At 38.9% G+C, this 20,048-nt stretch overlaps 1 protein-coding gene across 14 annotated transcripts in view; it reads right to left on the bottom strand.

Annotated features, from left to right (window-relative positions):
• Window positions 1-20,048, bottom strand: part of fbrsl1 (fibrosin-like 1) — a 763,594-nt gene that overhangs the window by 100,768 nt on the left and 642,778 nt on the right. For all 14 annotated transcript variants that reach the window (XM_052031844.1, XM_052031846.1, XM_052031834.1 and 11 more), the window contains one exon: window positions 2,996-3,044. In XM_052031844.1, coding sequence (XP_051887804.1) covers window positions 2,996-3,044 — 49 coding nt within the window. The remainder of the gene's footprint in view (window positions 1-2,995; window positions 3,045-20,048) is intronic.

Below are 20,048 nucleotides of genomic sequence, written 5' to 3' on the forward strand. Positions count from 1 at the left end.
TAAATGCAGGTCTTACCAGCAATTAATGTATTAAAAACTGAGCCCTTTACTCAAATAGTAACAACTTCTTGAAATACAATTTCTATTGGATCATTCTCCAATTTAATGTTAAAAGTTACACATACTATGAAAAGGACAGAATTAACGAGAAAAAGTTTATCGAAAAGTAGCCATAAGATAAAGTACTAAAACTTATTTACTTCCTTTGACAACAAAGCAAAGTAAAGCTCATCTTTCAAAAGAAGCTGCTTTTGAACCCATAACAAAAACATCAGCATTCTTCTGACATATTAAAGTTTGACTTTGGGCACAAAGGTAGACCACATTTGATTAATTCTTTAAAAAAAAGTTATACTGCATGTGACACTTCGAAATCATAAACCATAGAACCATACAGCACAAAATAGGCCCTTCGGCCCACCAAATCGTGCCGTCCATCAAACCACCCTCACACTATCTAACCCTTTCCTCCCGTATATCCCTCTCTCTCACATTCCTCCATATACCTATCCAACAAACTCTTGAACCTGTCCAATGTATCTGCCTCCACTACCACCCCAGGCAGTGCATTCCATGCACCAACCTCCCCCTGACATCTCCCCTGAGCCTCCCACCCATAACCTTAAAGCCATGCCCTCTTGTCTTGAGCATTGGTGCCCCGGGAAGAAGGCGCTGACTGTCCACTCAATCTATTCCTCTCAATATTTTATATACTTTGGGCTGCTTTACAATGTTCAAAAACTTTGCTTAAACACACTTATTCTGGAAGGAATGATGTAATTATGAACTGAAAAAAAATCAGGAATAGATTCCACGGTAGGGTACTGCCATGTGCTTATTCAGCTTACTGCACAAATATGCTGTGTAAAGTAATCATGGCTATTTGTGATCTTGTTGCATGCAAATTGCTCACCAAATTTGTCTGCGCAATGGCAATTCCTCATTTCCAAGGCAAATTTATTGCAAGTGCTTTTGAAATGTTGCTTTGAGCCCAGAAAAGGGACTGTATAAATACAAATGTTATTTTATTTTCAAATATACATTTCTATAAGTTTAACTATGGGATTACTCCTCAGAGCAATAACCTGATGAAGCAGCATTTAATGATAAGGACAGTACGCTTATGCACTGAATTACGGATCCTACCATTACTTTGTAACTTACTAATATGAGCTGCAACATTCTATGTAAAGTTCGTTAATGAGGGAAGATAAATTGGTTTATCAAATTACCCAAATTTGATTCAAATTAGCCAAGATAGTCAAATTAAAACAAAGTTAATGTCAGGTTTGTCACCACTGCCACAGGCATACATTTCTTTGAAATTGACTGAAAAGTACTAATGCAGTGTGCAAGGTATATAAAATAAAAAACAGGGGCTGCAGCATAGAAACAGGCCTCATGGACCAATAGGTTTTCGCTTCATCTGATCCTTGCCTTATCCTACTTCCTCTTAACGTATCTGAACAACCAGATTGCTTCGTCTCATGTCCTTAAAAGCACCACCAAAAGGATTGCAAAAGGATAATGTTTGGCTAGGGAAGTGCAAAGAGCTTGAGAGAAAATAATAGGAAATGGGAAAAGGAGATGGGAAATGGAAAAGCAGTTGGACACAAGATGTCAGAACAATGCAGCTGACAAAAGATATTTGTAAAATGGAAGCACTTTGCAGAAACTTACACCTTAATTGTTCCCAGCTGTAAACTAAACTGCCTCACTCATCACTTTAGAAATGGTCCCACTTCAAATAAATGGGCTTTCCATAGAATCATTTCTTATTAATGTGTTTCATGCTCCTGCAGGGCATTTGGTCTGTGTAACATAAACTGAAGATTGAGTAAATCAGTTATGTTCTACATTGACTATTTGTATGTGCAACTGCTGGAATTTGCGTAGAACTAATCGTCTAGGGGAGGGAAAAGAAACCAAGGGCCCCACAGGCATTTTGAAACCCCTTATTTTGAAAAACAATGGTTGCAGCCAAGCAATTTTATCTGAATGAGACAAACCACTAAGTTCACCTTCATTAAAGTTTAACATTGTTTGAAAATAATTGTTTATTTTGACTTTGAAAATATGAAAAACTTATAAAAGACAGACCAAGAATTTCTCAAAATACCAGAAGTTACACGCAAATTAAAAAATTAGCATTAATACAATACTTAATGCCATTGAACACCCAATGTGGACAGGAATGATATCAAACAAAATCTGACACCAAACCACACAAGGAGATACCAGGAAAGTCACTACGTGGTTGGTCAAAAAGGTAGGGCTGAAAGAGTGCCTTAAAAGGAGAGAGATCTAGGGTAGGAATTTTGTCGGGCCCACTGTCATTATTAAGGCACGGCTGGCAAACTGTACATTTATTGCCATAATTAAACCACAGCTATTTATAAATATACCTACCTATTCTAGATTCCTAATTGCAGATACCTAATAAATTAAAACATTCTTTTGAATTCTTGTCTGCATTTTAAAATGTAACGGAAAAACAGATTCTGTATTCGTAAGCAACATAATCACTGATAGTATTTCTGTAGGATTCAAACAACTTGTAAGGTTTTATTCAGCAATATAAATAGGAAGCTTCTGACATCACTGGCTGCATAATTTTCTACTCAAATTTATTCCATGGTCTGAGCATTTCAAGTACCTTTTTTCTTGCAATGTATAAAAATATTAAGCATATGTGAGAAAGATTCTTAACTTCATTAGTGAAACATCAGTGTAAACACTCCAACATATGGAAACAGACTAGTGAGTTAATGTAAAATAGAGCCAGCTGAGCAGATTTCAATAAACAGATCATAATAATGGTCACTTAATGCAACACGCACGAACAATGCTGAATACTGAAATGAGCCAATTATATAATGAGCCATGATCTGGAACTGAAACCCTGATCTTGAAATTCCAGGAAGAATAATAACTGCGTATTTATAAATATTGATTGAATACTGAAATAGTTCTCTGAATGGGAACATAAACATACCTTTACTTGCTGCAGGTGAAAAGAGTTTCTCTGAGCCTACATCTGATGCCTGTGGAAAAATAAAATACATGTTAAGATACGTTAAAAATTTGAAATTTATTTTTAATGCATTACTTAAAAACCACCAGTAGAGGGAAGTATTTTGCCATCAAAGGCCACAAAAATCACAAATGAAATAATTCTTTTTAAAAAAAAACAAAGGCGATAGAATTATTCATTTGCCTGGTGTAAGTGGAAAATGAACAACCTGCCAATCCAATTCTTGATGAAGAAACAGCTGTGGCAAAAGCCAATAGTTCATGGTGTCTTGAAACAAAAATCTTACAAAACATGAATAAACAAAATATGGAAAGAATCTGGCTCAATGCAAGCTCCAGCTATTTGACAAATATGTATCTTCAAACAGCACAGACAAACCATTGAGTAAAAAGCACCCCACAGACCATCAAACACAAGCAAAATACAATATAGCCACAATCTTTCTGCACTACAGGACATACAATTTGTATTCATTTTGTGAACATTCACATCATCAACTTTGACAGAAAACTTGAATTTGCAACTGACAGACCTCAGATAATGTAGAAACTACTTTTGTAAATCTTTTGAAACAACAACCTATCGATTGCATGCAGTATGCCTGGGTGGAACTGATGCAGCAGCTAGCAACGGTCCAGAAAATTTCTTTGATCCCCTCAGACCTGGTTTACTTTGAGAGTGTCATTTCGTCAATTAACCCCATCACTTTGATCTAGTCACCCCTTGGCGCAAGGCGATTGAACTTCCTTCAAGTTTCACATGCCAAGACTTCCCACCAGTTCTAAAACTGACTTGTCGAGCTCAGTAAGCCTTTTGTACTCAAAATTGATTTTCAATGAAAACCATCTGTGGTTGCCAGATTCTCAAGCAACCGGGCTAACATGAGCAACTACACATTATTTGCTTAATGCCGTGGTAGAGAAAAGGATTAAAATGGAGAAGGACATTACAAGCTCCTAACCTCTAATTTAGGCATGAAACATCACTGTTTTTTCTGTGTCTTTATCAACAGTCCATTTTAAATGGGTGGTGTAAAACCTAAGATTCCCAGAAAAGAGTTTCTTAGAAAGTACACTTTGGACAGCAAAGCTATCTTGTTTTCTTAAATGAATCAATACAACTGTCCATCTGAATATTGGGTGTTTATAAGATAGAAGTAACAACATTTTGAGTAGAGAAGTGTTAATGCCTTATGATAAAAATGCACACAAAATCTCAAAGACATCAGTATGTTAGTTGGAAATTTCTAGCAAATGGTTAAATATAAAGTCCGGAGTCAGACAGTCTTTAAACTATAAATCATATAAGCTTCTCTTCACCTCTTCATTATTCTACAAACCACACTGAAGCTTTAAAAAAAAATCTTCAGTCAGTTAAATATTTACATAATTTCTCAATTATTCAAGTGCAGTACATCAAAATGTTGCTTAGTAATGCTATCAGGCCCCACTGATAAATGTTTTCTGCTTTGATCCAGCAAAGCAATGCTGGTACCAAACTTCTGAGACTAAACCCATTTACAGCGGCAGCTGGCAGTACAGGGTACAATTGCAACATTGCACAATTTAACTCCAATGTGCTTAAAAGGTTTGAGGGATGATCTCCTTGTATTGTAATCATACATTCCAGTGACTGAAAAGTTGCGGCAATTGTGCTTTCATTAATGTATTAACTGTGGTCTAAAATGCTTTATCACCATTTCAAATGTGTATGGCAGAACGTTACATATCACAGCATTCACTCCCACCTTCACATAGGAATCAGACCTTTAACTACAAGTATCAAAATCAACTGGAAAGGATAATTTCAAGTCCTGAAAACAGGTGAAAATTGCATGCATGGCACTTGTAAACAAAGTCATTACCCCTAAGTTATGCAACAATGAATAAGTATGGAGAAGATGGGGACACTCCCATCTATGCATGTTTAGAACTCATGCACATTTTTAATTGCACCAAAGACACTGATATTTAATAATGAAATTGAAATAATTGTTTTATAAAATCTAATCTTGATTTCTGAAGAGATACAGTATACCGCATCCGGATAAGTTCTTAATTGTATTTCAGGAGTTAATTCTCTTGCAGTATCTTAAATTTTGATAAGACTGATCCTCTATTTCATATTCCCCCTCTTTCCGCATAATTCTTGATTCCTTTTCTGTGTAGAAACCTATCTATTCTCTTTTTAAAATATATTCAGTGATTTGACCTCCACAGCCTTGTGGGTAGCAAATCTGGCAGTTTTACCATCATCTGAGTAAAGAAATTCCTCATCTCAGTGCTAAATGTTGTACCCAAATCCTGGGGCCATGACTGTTCTAACCAACACTCCCACCCCTGCCAAGGGAAACATCCTCTCTGCATCGTTTAGCCCCATCAAAATTTTGTGAAGTTTCAATGAGATCTCCACCGAACTCTATTCATTTAAACTCTATCGAACACAAACCTAGTCAACTTAATCTCTTCTTGTACAACAGTTCTGTCACACCAAGAATCAATCTGGTGAATCTCCACAGCACTTTATGATATGAAGTTTCCTTTCCTGGGTTAAGACCAAAACTGCACATATGGAGGACATTTGAGGTGTTCTCTACTTTGAGATCCTTTAGAATGTTTTGGTGGGATGAAAATGATAGGATGAAAACCTATCTATCCCTATTTGATCATGACAGTGACATGTGATCCATAAAGATCCAATCCTGGTCCCAAGACGGCAGGACAGCAGCAAGTGGCAACAACAGTGGGTGAAGTAAAGACAACAGCAAGGAAAGGCGGCATGCTACCAGAATGGTGCCGCCACCCCATCCCCCAACTTCAACTTGAGATCTCTCCATGTCTGTACGAGCACCTGTCTGATTTGTGCTGCAGAGCCAAGCCAGTGCTTGCAGAAACATTTCTGTTTCCCATCTACAGGGGCCTAACTGTTCCCCAAATACAGCAGGATCCTGGCTGTGGTGCCACTGCCCTCACCATTTTAAAATAAAACTGCAACTTGCTTGATTGGCACTCCAGCACACAGTAGCTGGCAGTTTACCATCTACAGAATGCACTACATTATTGCAAAATAAAAGACCAATTAAAAAAAATTACTGTACATTAAGATATTAACATTCTGAAGCTGCACAAATAAAGTGCATTACCCCCTTTAAAGAAAAGGTGAAAAAGAATATGTTAGGGTATTTGTGCATCCTTTTACTTAAGGGCTTATGAAACTCAAAAAGATTTATATAGCTTTTTTGGGTTACCAAACATGGCAGTGAAGTTCCAGTAATGAAGTCATATCCATTGTGTGGATTTCATCAGGCATTAACTCCATGGAGTGGTTACAAGCAATCACTGCTAAAATAGAATCAAAGGTGGAAATACTCCCACGGCATATACAAGGGATGGCTTTTAAGGCTGCAACCTCATTTCTGTGTCTGATAAAGTTTTACCTTTGCTCTTAACAATTTGTTATCGGGACTTGTAATTACTTCTATTTATCTGTTCACAACCTTTCTGAATCAAATCCCTACTTGTTGACACAGACCTTAAAAATGCCCAATGGCAGCACAGGTTACTCCTTGAAGAGTTGGGGCTGTCTGGGATCTCTAGCAGCCCTGTGGCTGGGGCAGTTAACCTATAAAAATGAAGAAGATCACCCCAGGATGAGAGCCACCATGTTTTCTGAATATAGCTGAAACCCCAGGGCACACAGTGTTACCCTGAATTGCAAAATAGATCTCTTTTAATGTGGTTGTCTGAAAGGATTATGAATACAAGTATCAACATGCTAAATATTTTATCCTGGCATGCAACTGACTCCTGTGAATTTAATCTGCTGCATGTCTGTGACCATGATGTACAATTCTCTTAAGTACCTAAAATTTTGAAGGCAAATCATTTCTTTCGTGAACACATTGGATTCATCGCTATTAACGATGCATTATTCTTGTGTAAAATCCTGTGAAATATCTAATTGCTTCCCCAGATGGCACTTTTACCCATGTTAAATCATGATTATAACATTAAGATCCCGCTCAATCCCAGCATGACAATGTTGTACTCTTCTGATGTGCAATTATTTTTTAAACAAAATAAACAAACCATTATTTAATTGAGAATACAATTTTTAAAAAAATGGTATATACCAATGCAAAACTTGCTGTTTTTTTTTCAAAGGTGCAAAACAGTCACAGAATAAGATAACCATGTGTTTAGTACAAGATTTGAATAGCTAAAGGAATCCAATCTTCTTTCTAATTGTAAAGCCTCCCTTTTTCTCTTCCACATGGACTTTCAACAGATCTAGAGCCGAACTGAATGCTATGCAAAGACAAAGCAATTACCTATGAAGATGGTTCTAAAACTAATTCACACCTGTATGATATTGTGGAGTTTTTTCCCAACATCTAAATCCTCTGCTTAAAACTGCCTAGTTTCACTCACATTAAGATAGAAACAATGGTAGGTTAATTCATTGAGAAGTGTCCTTAATTTTACTGAGTTTTAGAAGATCATCTTGACCCTTTTCAGATTAACAAACTGTAGATGTTAATTCAACTCAGTTGAGCTGCAAAATTGATGTAAAGTGATCAGCTTTTCCAGATTTACTGCAAACCGACAAGTTAGTTAATTTATCCTTTTTTGGAAACAGAGAATTGCTCATCTGCTGTTGCAATGGTTGTAGTACCACTGGGTCATATTTGCTGAGTCTGCCATATTTATATGTTTACTACAATATCTACACCTTCCTGAAAATGGAAACCCTACCTAAAAAGCTGCAGGAAACCTGACCTCTGAGCTTGTCCACATATTAAGCCTCAAGCCACAGACTCCCTCTGGAGAGCCATCAGCTGCAAAGTTTTTCTTCCTTATTCCCTCCATTAGCTATGCTTTATGAATCACCTTCCTCTGAGCTCAGTAAAGCTCCCCCAAGGAAAGGGCATTAAAAGCTCTTGAGGTCACAACCCCCCAAAGCTATGCTGGGTAAAACAGTTGTAGAAACATACTAAGCAAAAAGGAGTTGAGCATGTAGTCTCAGTGCAGTTTAAAAACTCCCCAAGGAGTGTCTGCTTTATCTCCTGATACTCTGTTGCTTCCTGCAGCAGCCAATCTCTACCACTTCATTCAATACCTTCCTTTACACCCTCCTAGAAACTAGAACTGATACAAGGATCTGGTTTCCCTCATCTCCATTCAGATACCAAATTGCCGTATAAACTTAAGAATTGGCAGCAATACAAAATGCCTCAGGCTCTTGGCAGTGTCATAACTAGAATTGCTCTCCATGCAAGGTGCCTGCATATATCAGTGTAACAGCACAGAAGGGAAGGCTTGGCAAGGGAGGAGTAAAATTATGCTGGCTGCAGACAGCACTCTATACACATATGTCATTTTGCAGTCACGGCAACATTTTATCACTAACACGCCTCCTCCCTCCCCAACACTTGAACTAGTTCCAAATTGTAACACATGTTCCACTGCCTTTTATGTTATAAACACATTAAACACTTTTACGACGAGCATTTTTCACGTACAACCAAAATATTAGTCTGTTGCCAGTTGGTGTCAAATCAGACCCATCCCCCTTCCCTTCTTGCTTCACCAGCAGCTATAAAGCAGCTGCTGCAGCTTATCATGGCTGCCTGTCCATTAACTTTACAAATTAACACCCTATCAGGGTAGTGCAGGACTGATTAATCAGTGAATGCCTGTCTGGTGGTTTATCGCTTCAAATGCTGCTGGGTCTTTGGAATTATTATCTGGACAAGAGAGAAAGAAGAAAGTAGTGAAAGGCAGATAAAAAGAGATAGAAAGCAAACAAGGACGGGGAGAAAAAGATAAAGCCATTAAGAAAAGCAGGGAAGGCTGTTGGGCCAGGTAACACACAACTAAGGGGAAGAGGCAACATAAAAGGAGAGGAAGAGAAGCTGGGAGGGGAAAAAAAGCAAACCTACTTTGCACTGTCTTCATGAATTTTGTCAAACAAACCAGTTAAATCCAAATTAACCAGGAAATTTGCTGCACCTATGAAGTAAAACAAAATGAAATAATTGGATTCAAATTAACCCTATTTTTCCCTCAAATAATGCAACACAACAGGTTTCAATAGACATATTGTATGGTACACATAATAGTTAAGTTACTGGACCAATCGCCAGAGTTCTGATCCACTGATCCAGAATCATGAGTTTGACTCCCACCATGGCAGATGGGGAATTTAAATTCAAATGATTTAAAATAAAACTGGAGTTAAATCTCAGTTAGAGTAACCATGAAACTACTGGGCTGGTTGAATGTCCTTCAAGGAAGGAAATCTGCTAATCTTATTTGGTCTGGCCTATATGCAACTCCAGACCCACTCTCTCAGTTCAGGGACAATTTAGGATGAATAAAGAAAATGCAGTGACATTCACGTCCTGTGGACAAATAAATTAAAAACACAGACATACTTCCAGTATGCAAGATCTGTGGAATAAATTTATCAATTTAGCAAATCTGGGATGGAAATATTTGACTCTGTTAAAGAGGGTTAATCCAAATCCAAAACAGATCCAAGCATAATCCTCTGAAATGCCACACGTTTGATCTACATATTGCTGGACGCTGTGCCAGTGTAAACAAGGCTCATCTCATGCATTGGCTGCATGCCAATGTGGATAAAGACTAATGTCAGTGTAACCTGGCAGCAGGCTGTGGCCATAACTCCCTCTCACAAATGAAGAACTTCCCTTTTCTGGGAGCCACTACTACCAAGTTCCAGTTTTGGCTGATTTTTCATTAGTTCAATAATGCTTCTCCTGACTACTAAACCTTCTACTTTATATCAGCAATTTGGTTGAAGTAGCCAGATGTCACATTTCCAAGTTTGTTGATAATACAAAATAGGTAGGTTTATGAGTAGGGAGGAGGATTACAGAGGCTTCATGGGGATATAGACAAGCTGAGTGAGTGGGTAAGAACATGGCAGATACAATATAATGTGGAAAAATGTGAAGTTATGCATCTTAGTGTGCAAAACAGAAAAGTGGATATTTTTTTTTAAAAGTTAGGGTAATGCTGAAGGGACAAAAGGTATCCCTGTACACAAGCCACTGAAAGCCAACATGCAGGCGCTGCAAACGATTAGGAAGACAAACGTAGTCCTCCCCCCACATCCCCCACCCCCCCAAGTGGCTTTGAATAAAAGGATAAAAAATGTTTTTCTGCTGTTGAGCCTTGGTGAAGCCACACCTGGAATAATGTTCACAACGCTGTTCTCCTTTAAGACACATACTTGTCATAGAGGGAATACAGTGAAGATTCACATTGATGAGAAGAGGTTGAGTAGCCCCTATTCTCCAGAGTTTACAAGAGATTTCATTGAAGCCTACAAAGTTCTTACAGGGTTCAAAATTCTGAGGAGTCTACAACCTGGAGCAACAGTCTCAGAAATAAGGGGAAGGTAACTCAGGACTGAGATGGAGACATTTTTTGACGCAGAGGACAGTGAATCTTTGAAATTCTGTACCCAGAAGGGTTATAGAGGCTCAGTCATCGAGTTCAATGAAAACAGATAGATTTGTGGGAGTACTAGAATGGTGCAGAAAAATGGCACTGAGGCAGAAGATCAGCCATGACCTAGAGAATTTTTTCTGCAAGCTCTCCAGCTTAATCACATCCTCTATCCAGTACGGCAACCAGAGCTGCCGGCTATATTCCAGGTGCAGTCTTACCAACATCTTGTATAGCCGTAACATGAATTCCCAACTCTTGTAATCAATGACCCTTCCGACGAATGCAAGCATGCCATATGCCTTCTTCGCAACCTTTTCTACCTGTGTCACCACTTTCAGGGAACTATGTACTTGTACCCCTAGATTTCTCTACTCTACACACTTCCCAAGGCCCTGTCATTCACTGTATACGTCCTGCCCCAATTTAACCTCCAAAATGCATCACTTCACACTTGTCTGAGTTAAATTCCAACTGCCATTCTTTGGCCTCTTTCACGGTTGATCTAGATCCTGTTGTACCTTAGATAACCTTCTTCAGTGTCCACCAGTCATCAGCAGAATCATAACAAACAACAGGGGACCCAGCACCAAACCACTGGTCACAGACCTCCAATCTGAAAAGCAACCCTCCGCTAACACCCTCTGACTGCTTTCACTAAGCCAATTTTGTATCCAATTGGCTAGCTCACTGGATCCCATGTGATCTCTCCTTCTGGACCAGTCTACCATGCAGGACCTTGTCAAAAGACTTGGGCTTCTACCACCTAACCCTCATCAGTTTTCTTGCTCACGTCTTCACAAAACAATCAAATTTGAGGGACACGATTTCCCACGTACAAACTTATGCTGACTATCCCTAATCAGTCCTTGCCTTTCCAAATGCAGATAGATGCCATCTCTCAGAATACCCTCCAGTAACTTACCCACCACTGATGTTCAGCTCACTGGCCTGTAGTTCCCTAGTTTGACCTTGCAGCCCTTCTTAAATGAAGGCACAACATTAGCTACCCTCCATCTTTCCGGTACCTCACCCATTTAAAACCGGTTTTGACAGGTACACGGATAGGAAAGGAATGGGCCAAATACTAGCAAACAGAATTAACTTAGATAAGCATTGGTCGCATGGACGAATTGAGCTAAGGGTCCTTTCTGCATAACTCTATAAATCGATGGAGCAGGTTTGCAGAATCAATTAGCCTAACCCTGCTTCTGCTTCTAGTTGTGAAACAAAATAATCCAAGAGAATTTAAATGAATTTTCTTCAAGATGGCTAGGACTTTAAATATATAGAAAGGGTACAGAGGACATTTACAAGGATGCTGCCTGGAATGCGGAGCATGCCTTATGAAAGCAGGTTGAGGGAACTCAGCCTTTTCTCCTTGGAGTGACGAAGGATGAGGGGGGACCTGACAGAGGTATATAAGATGATGAGAGGCATCAATCGGGTGGATAGTCAGAGGCTTTTCCCCAGGGCTGAAATGGTGGCCACAAGAGGACATAGGTTTAAGGTGCTGGGGAGTAGGTATAGAGGAGATGTCAGGGGTAAGTTTTTTTTACTCAGATAGTGGTGAGTGCGTGGAATGGGCTGCTGGCAACGGTGGTGGAGGCGGATATAGTAGGGTCTTTTAAGAGACTGTTGGATAGGTGCGTGGAGCTGAGAAAAATAGAGGGCTATGGGTAAGCCTAGTCATTTCTAGACTAGGGACATGTATGGCACAGCTTTGTGGGCTGAAGAGCCTGAATTGTGCTGTAGGTTTTTCTATGTTTCTATGCTGTTATTCCAGTTACACAGCATAAAATCATTAAGGTAGCATTATTCCATTTCCACAAAGTAGGTCCAAAATTTAAAATCTCTCACACACCATACAAAAAAAAACCTAAGATTTTTAACATCACGGCAGAAGGCTTGGAAATGGACAATAAACAGCTACCCTAAAATTAGCAAACGCCAAACTTTATAAAACATTGAAGAAAAACAGCACCCTGTAAAATGAAAATGTCTTTTAATTTAGGAGCGTATTTAGTTATGGCAGAGGTCATATAATACCATTTGAACTGTATAGATAAGAGACAATCAGAGATCGAATTAATCTTTATCGAGGATCAGTCCTGGCCTTTGTTACCACTGAATTAGATACAGATCTGTGTTCCGCCCTCCCACAGCTGCCAGATATTTAGAAAGGCTTTACTGCCTATGCTTGAAGTTTATCATCAGATAATACTCCACTGCATACACTACATTCATTTCCTAGACTTCTGCAATCTGTAGTTTGGGAACAGTTCATTGAAAATTAACAAATGAACAATAAAAATACGAAGTAGCGAAACCACAACTCTCGAGGATGCAGAGTTGGAGGATGATATTTGCAGGGATACATTTATATATGTATGTATACATTTAAGCAATGCATACTCAAGAACACTTAGACATGCAGTGCATCTATTTTGTTACTGAAGGACACAAGTAAAATCCTAAGAGTCATACAGCACAGAAACAGTTCCTTTAGCCCACCAAATTCACGCTGACCAACAATCAACCACTGAAATTAATCCTACACTAATCCCATTTTATTCTCTACAGATTCTCCCATTTACCTACAGACTAGGGGTAATTTACAGTGGTCAATTACCATAAAAACTAACCTTCCTCCAGTCCCAGGAGTGCAAAGATAGATAGGGATGCACTAGGAGAACAGGACAGGAAGCAGGGTGGCAGGAAATATAGTCAAGATTGCTATGAAAGTCCTTGGACCTATGATGGATATTGGTGTCGAATGTATTCCCTGAATTACTTTGCCAGTACAATTACAGCAATTTTTTCCTCTTTTGCTTTTTAATCACTCCTCCATTTCCTATTCACAACTCCTCCAGGCAGATCATCTACAATTAACATGCCCACACCACACTCTCAGCTGGCATTGCCTCTACTTTTGCCTTCACTCCTTTATTCTCCAGCCCATCAAAGACATTCCATTTATTCTCTCTACCCTCCCCCTTCTCAGCAACTTAAAACATTTCATTTCCAACTTTTGAGTTTTATCTGAAGCATTAACTGTTTCTCTTGCTGCAGATGCTGCCTGACCTGCTGAATATTTCCAGTAATTTTTCGGTTTTATTTAAGAAAGTGTGTCATACATATTAACTGCCCTATGAGTGTAACAACTACTTAATAATATAATCTGTCTGGACTGGTCCCTCTTCCATCAATTTAGGCAGCTGATTCAGATACAATGAAGACAAACTATCATTGCTGTAAAAGTTAGCCTCCAAAATTACACCAGAACAACAAAAGATAGTCAAGCACAAGCCTTGTTGCACTCACAGAACTGTACTTTTCAACTAACATTCCAGATTCTTCTGCCGGATGTCCCAAGTATTTCCAGTTTCACAGTACATCCACCACAGCATGCAGGTAGGAGGGAGAGACTCTGGGAGTACTCACACTTGACTGAACCTTTAAGTCTTTAAGAGGCACTGGGCTTCATTTTCTATGTTTCAGCATCTGTTGATTACCACCTACTGCCTTCACTGAATAGTTGTTCCTTATTGGAAGAAGCTCTGAGTAAGGACAAAGGAGGTTAGGATGGCAAAAACAAAATCAAGGAAAAACTCATTTGACTTTGTCTTCACTACCTGGTACAGTTGTGTTACATTAGTACTTTTGAAATGACCATCATACCAAAATGCCCCACCTTCACACTACCCATCATAGCACCAGCACCCTCCTGCTCCCTCATGACCCAACCACTCATCTCCATACCAAGGGCAATTTACACTGGCCAATTAACCCATCAGCCAACACACTTTTTGTGAAGTGGGAGGAAATTAGAGCAGCCAAAGGAAACCCACAGGAGAATTGTAAATTCCACGTAAATGACGTTAAAATCAAGCTGATGGAGGATGGGAGAAGGGTGGATAAGACAAGGGGAATATCTTTGATAGGTCGAGGCCAGGGTTGCTTTGGGGATAAACTGGTCAGTTTAATGGGGGGAGTTAAGGAGAAAGAACATGTCCTTTGTTGAGAAAAGCTATGAACTGAGGGCAGTTAGAGAGCAAGCATACAGACAAAGGAATGTTTTCTAAATGTAGGGCTGTGGGACATGCCCAGCAGGTCACATTGTGTTAATGGGGATAGAAAAGCTGAAAGAATATCGCTGATAAATGACTTAGTTCATTTAGAAAAAGAGCAAATTACTGAAGTTAAAGAATTCAGCTAGGTCTGTTCTCCACAGAGTGGAGGTGATTAAGAAGGGACATGATTTGAGTTATGTAAAATTATGAGGGGTATAGATAGGGTAGACTACAGGAAACTTTTTCCCATATCAGAGGTAGAGAAAACTAGAGGACATGTTTAGGGCAAGGGGAAAGAAATTGAGAGAGGATAATTGGGGGGGGGGCGAAGAAACTTATTGTCTACCCGCACAGCACTTTCTCTGTAGCTGTCACTTTACTCTGCATTCTGTTATTGTTTTACCTCGTACTATCTCAATGTACTGTGTAATGAATTGATCTGTATGCACAGTATGCAAGACAAGTTTTTTTTACTGTACCTTGGTACATGTGACAATAATAAACCAATTCCATCCAAAGAGTGGTTAGTATCTGGAATGTACTACCTGAGAGTGTGGTTGGAGTTGGTTTGCTGACAGCATTCACGTGTCTAGATAAGCACTTGAATTGCTTAGGCATAAAGGGCTATGAACCAAGTACCAGGTGATGTGGTTAATACAGAAGGGTGCCTACTGGTTGGCATGGATGAGTTGGGCTGAATGGCCTGTTTCCATGCTGTGTTTTATATAAATGCGATAGAGCCTAAAAGACTAAGGTGCCCATTCCTCAAACTTACACCGGGCCTTGTTATAACATCGGAGAAAGCAAATGTACAGACCACCACACTGCGAACACTGAATACTGTACACTAAATTGGAAATGAAAAAGTGAAATTGCTGCTTCACCTGGAAGGGCTGCTTGGCTAGAGGCGAAAGGACAGATATTGCATCTCCTGCTTTTGCGTAGGAACTAGATAGGTGTCAATGGTTCTTCTGATATTATCCACTTGAACCCCTGGAAATATTCCCATTGTCCACCTTCATCTCTGTAGAACATCATCGACGTGAAATGCTTGTAAAATATTAACATCCAGCTTTAATTTGAGTTAGGTGGCTTCTGGTTAGACAAAGTGTAGTAGTGGCAATGAGGAGATGGCCTGGTTACATAGATGATGGTATAGGCCTTGCAGGAATCAAATGATACATTATTGGTGATGAATTAACTCCAAATGGCAATTTGGCATTGGACTACAGACCCTCACAGCTATTTACCATTCACTCTTGACATTCAATAGCATTTCTATCACTGAGTCATTTTGGGAATTCAACTGGACAAGTCACATAAATACCATGACTGCAAGAGGAGGTCAGAGGCTGGGTACATCACTCACCTCCTCTGAAACCACAAGCTTTATCAAGCACTCTCTGCGTTAAAAATGTTCCCCTCAAATCCCCTTTAAAACTTGTGTTAAACCTATGCCCTCTTATTTTTGATAGTCCTACTATGGAGGTTCCCATCCTGTCTTGGAAATACATCAAAGTTGAGTTTATTGTCATGTGCACAAGTACATGTATGCACCGGTGCAATGAAAAACTTACTTGCAGCAGCATCACTGATCCTTCATTATTGCTAGATCCAAATCTTGGAATTCCCTCCCCAGCAGCACTATGGAAGCACCTTCACCAAAAGGACTGAAACAGTTTAGGTCAGTATCTCACCACTGTCTTCAAGGCCAATTAGCAATGAGCAATAAATGCTGGCCTTTGCAGCGATGCCCATATCACGAAAATGAACGAAACAAATGGGGATGCTTGGTGGTAATTGTCTGACTTTCCATTCGCAACTTCTCAATGAAGCAGTTCATTCCCATCTTGACAACATTCATACTTGCATAAATGTGGCATTTGTATGCTATAGTGCCAGGCAATGATAATCATCAAAAGGGAGTCTTGCCTGGACTCTCTGGACATTCAATACATTACCATCAATGAAGTCCACAACATTATTCTGGGTAAGGGCTTCACCACTGTCCAGAAGCTTAACTTTACCTGTCACACAAACACTGTGGCTATAAAATCAGGTTGCTGGCTGAGCATTGAGGCAAATTGGTCACTGATAACATCCCTAAATGTTTCCACTATTGGAAGAGGTATATCTTACAGTCCTCCTTAATAGACACAAGTCAGGACTGTGATGGGATACCATTCACTTGCCTGCACCTCGAACAATGCTCAATATCAAACCAATCTGATAGATTAGCACCTAATCCAGTACTTTATCCCTCTTTCCATCACTTGTGCACAATGATGGCAGTGCATAACATATATACGACACATTGCAAATTACCAAGGAATTCTTGACAGCACCTTCAGAAAGACAAGGACAGCAGGTGCAAAGGAACACCATCACCTCAGAATCTGCAGGATCCAGACTTGGCAATACTCTACCACTTCTCTTCATTGTCACTGGATCAAAATCCTGGAACTACGGATCTAACAACACCAGAGGTCAATGTTGTTTCAGGTTGAAACTCTGCATGACTGCTGATACCAATTTCACATCTTCCCTGCCAAGGCCCATATGAAATGTGTCTGTTTCAGCAAGTTCACCACTTATTCTGTCAAACCCTAGGGAACATATCCTTCCTTAGGTCAGTAAACCAGACACAAACAACGTTTCAGATGTGGCTTCAGAGTCCTATATAATTAGACTAAGATAGCTCTACTTTTGTCCTCAAATCCTCTTGTAATAAGGGCCAAGAAATAATGCATCTTACTGACTTCTTACTGTACCTATATATTAACTGCTGCATGTTGACTGTCCATTTCCTACCACGGATGCTGCCTAACTCACTGATTTCCTTCAGCATCTTGCTTTTTGCAATTAGGTTGAGCAAAAAATAGTGAACCTCATCAGATTTCCAGCAAATTAAGATGATATATGGTGGGAGTAAAATGTAATTATTAATGAGGACTGGTAAGAAAAACCTATTCCACTGGTAAATGAAAAATCAAAAGAACTGCACAAGTTGAAATCTGAAATTAAACCAGAAAATGCTGGAAACATTCAAGTCAGGTAGCATCTGTGGAAGGAGGCAAAGGGACTTCTCAAATTTATTCTCAATCTCGCATTCAGATAGATAATGAAGTACTTCGTTATCAAACTAAAAACTGTTTCTTGTGGAAGATACCAAATGCTGCAAAATTTTCCAATAAAAAAAATGAAACATTTCTAAGATAAGTGTGCTGGACCATAAATCATAAAAAAAATTAATCTAGCAAGCAAGCTGTGGATTTACCATCATTCAATTACAATTTTAAGAGCTGGAATATATGTAGATGTGTTTATTATAGCTCATTTTAGTTTTTAAGTATCATAAAGCTACTTCATAATAAAATCTGGTTTAACGTTTAAGTGTTACAGTGAGTTCAGAAATGTAAAGTTTTTTTAAAATATAGCTGCAACTCCCAAAATGTGGAAAGTGGAGAAAAGCTTATGAAAGAAAATAAAATTAAACAAGAGGTCCTTTCCATTGAGAAACCCAGTATTTGCATTCAATACAAAATACTATAAGTAACTTATTCTTCATTAATTGTACATGCAAAGCTACAGTTATCCAGCAGTACTCCAAATGACAATTTAAATCTTCATTCTGTCAGTATATGGACTGAATGGGATTAGATTCACTTTGCAACAGTCTAATGGTTTGATTATAGTGAAGACCAGGAAGTCCTAGAACTAGCTTTGCTTTTCTAAGATTCACTAGCTCAGACTTGGTGCCTCTTGTAAAGCCACTGGCCTAATATTGCTTAGTGGCTACAAATAAATTTTAGCACTCAACTCAAAAATATAACCGAAGTCTTCAAAACAAATTGAATCTATTGCATCTGAAGAATGTTTCACATTCCAGGTCACGTTATGCCTTTGACAATGTGATTATGGTAAACCTTTGCCATACGTACTTGTAGAATTAAGATTCCAATCAACATTACTGATACTTTTCAAAATAAATGTTAAGGTTTCATATTTTAACAATATTTTTTCTTAAATAGCACCAAACTTTCTCCCATGTTGTGACAATTTCCTTGACATATTTTCTATTTCCATTTTATAACTTTTCAAAAAAATATAGATACTGATACTCAAATAATGTTCTTTTATTTTTTTGGAGGAATACCCCCAGGGATCCTTCTGCAAATGATAATAGAACCCAGCTTAATTTTTGGCAGACAGCATCTGGATTCAGAGTTCTTTTAACACTAGAAACTTCTAGTTACACAAGCTCAGTAAAGACACTGCAAAGTTACTGTGTGTGTTATAACTGAAACACAAGCTTATCCCAAATTTTGCCTCGCATCATCTTACAATTCCCTGTTGACTAGAAATTTTGTATTTGCATAGTCATGCACGTACATATAGTTTTCAGTTTTACACCTCAAGCTTCATAAAGCTTGTGGTGGAAACAGCAGCACCAATTCCTTTTCTCTGTTACCTTGTTTATTTGGAGTATGTTTGGAATAAATCCAATGTAAATCTTCATTTTATCAATATATAGGCCAAATAGGATTAGGTTTATTTTGTAACAGTCTGAAGGTTTGATGACGTATTCAAATCCTTAAAATGCATTGTATGAAAAGCACTTACTTTTACATATAAATCTTATGAACCAGTAATATGCACCTTATTGAGATTGATGCACCACGGGTTGACTTGCATTTTCTTCAACTCCACATTTCCATCATTCCAACTACCAAACAATTCAAGTGTGAGCTAGGGAATTATTACTTTGAACAAAATATCACAGGATATTCATGTCCAACAACCCTTGAGAACCTACTTCTGATTACACCAGAGTGGCCCAGACAGGAAAATATGTAACCGACCAACCTCCTGATCCAGCGGACAGGGAGAGGAGAAAGTCAGTAAGATTTCAACAAAAGACTCTTCTTCAGGACCTCTGTGTCCTAAAGCACTCTGCAGCGAATTAGATATTGTTGTAATGGGAAATGGTGGAACAGAAATCTGCCATGGGGAATGTGAGCGACGTGACCCGTCCAATGGAGCTGAATAAATGTTACAAAGAGATGACCAGATACATTGCTTTCAGTGATGATTACTGAGGGAATAAACTGCATAGAACCCTAGGGATAAGTTACTTGCTCAATTTTTAAAAAATGGCATTCGAACTTCCAAATTTAAAGTTGAGGCAGAAGATACCTAGGTATAACCTCTGAGCCAAAAGACAGCATCCCCACAAGTGCAGCACTCCTTCCTTCCTAGGCAGCTCTTTAGGATTGACTTGCTTCCAGTCCAGTTTGGTAGGTTCTGAGGTGACTAATGAGGCCATTATAGGAATTGCAGACTTGAAGTTGTCAATGCCATACTGAATGCTCCTTCTCCAGTTTCAAAGGTCATGGGCCAGGGACTTCTAAGGGTCAGCAGATACATTGTATTTTTGTTGGCTTTATGCATAAGCTTGATTCT

This window comes from Pristis pectinata, chromosome 17 (assembly GCF_009764475.1).
Source record: "Pristis pectinata isolate sPriPec2 chromosome 17, sPriPec2.1.pri, whole genome shotgun sequence".
NCBI classification, from domain to species: domain Eukaryota; kingdom Metazoa; phylum Chordata; class Chondrichthyes; order Rhinopristiformes; family Pristidae; genus Pristis; species Pristis pectinata.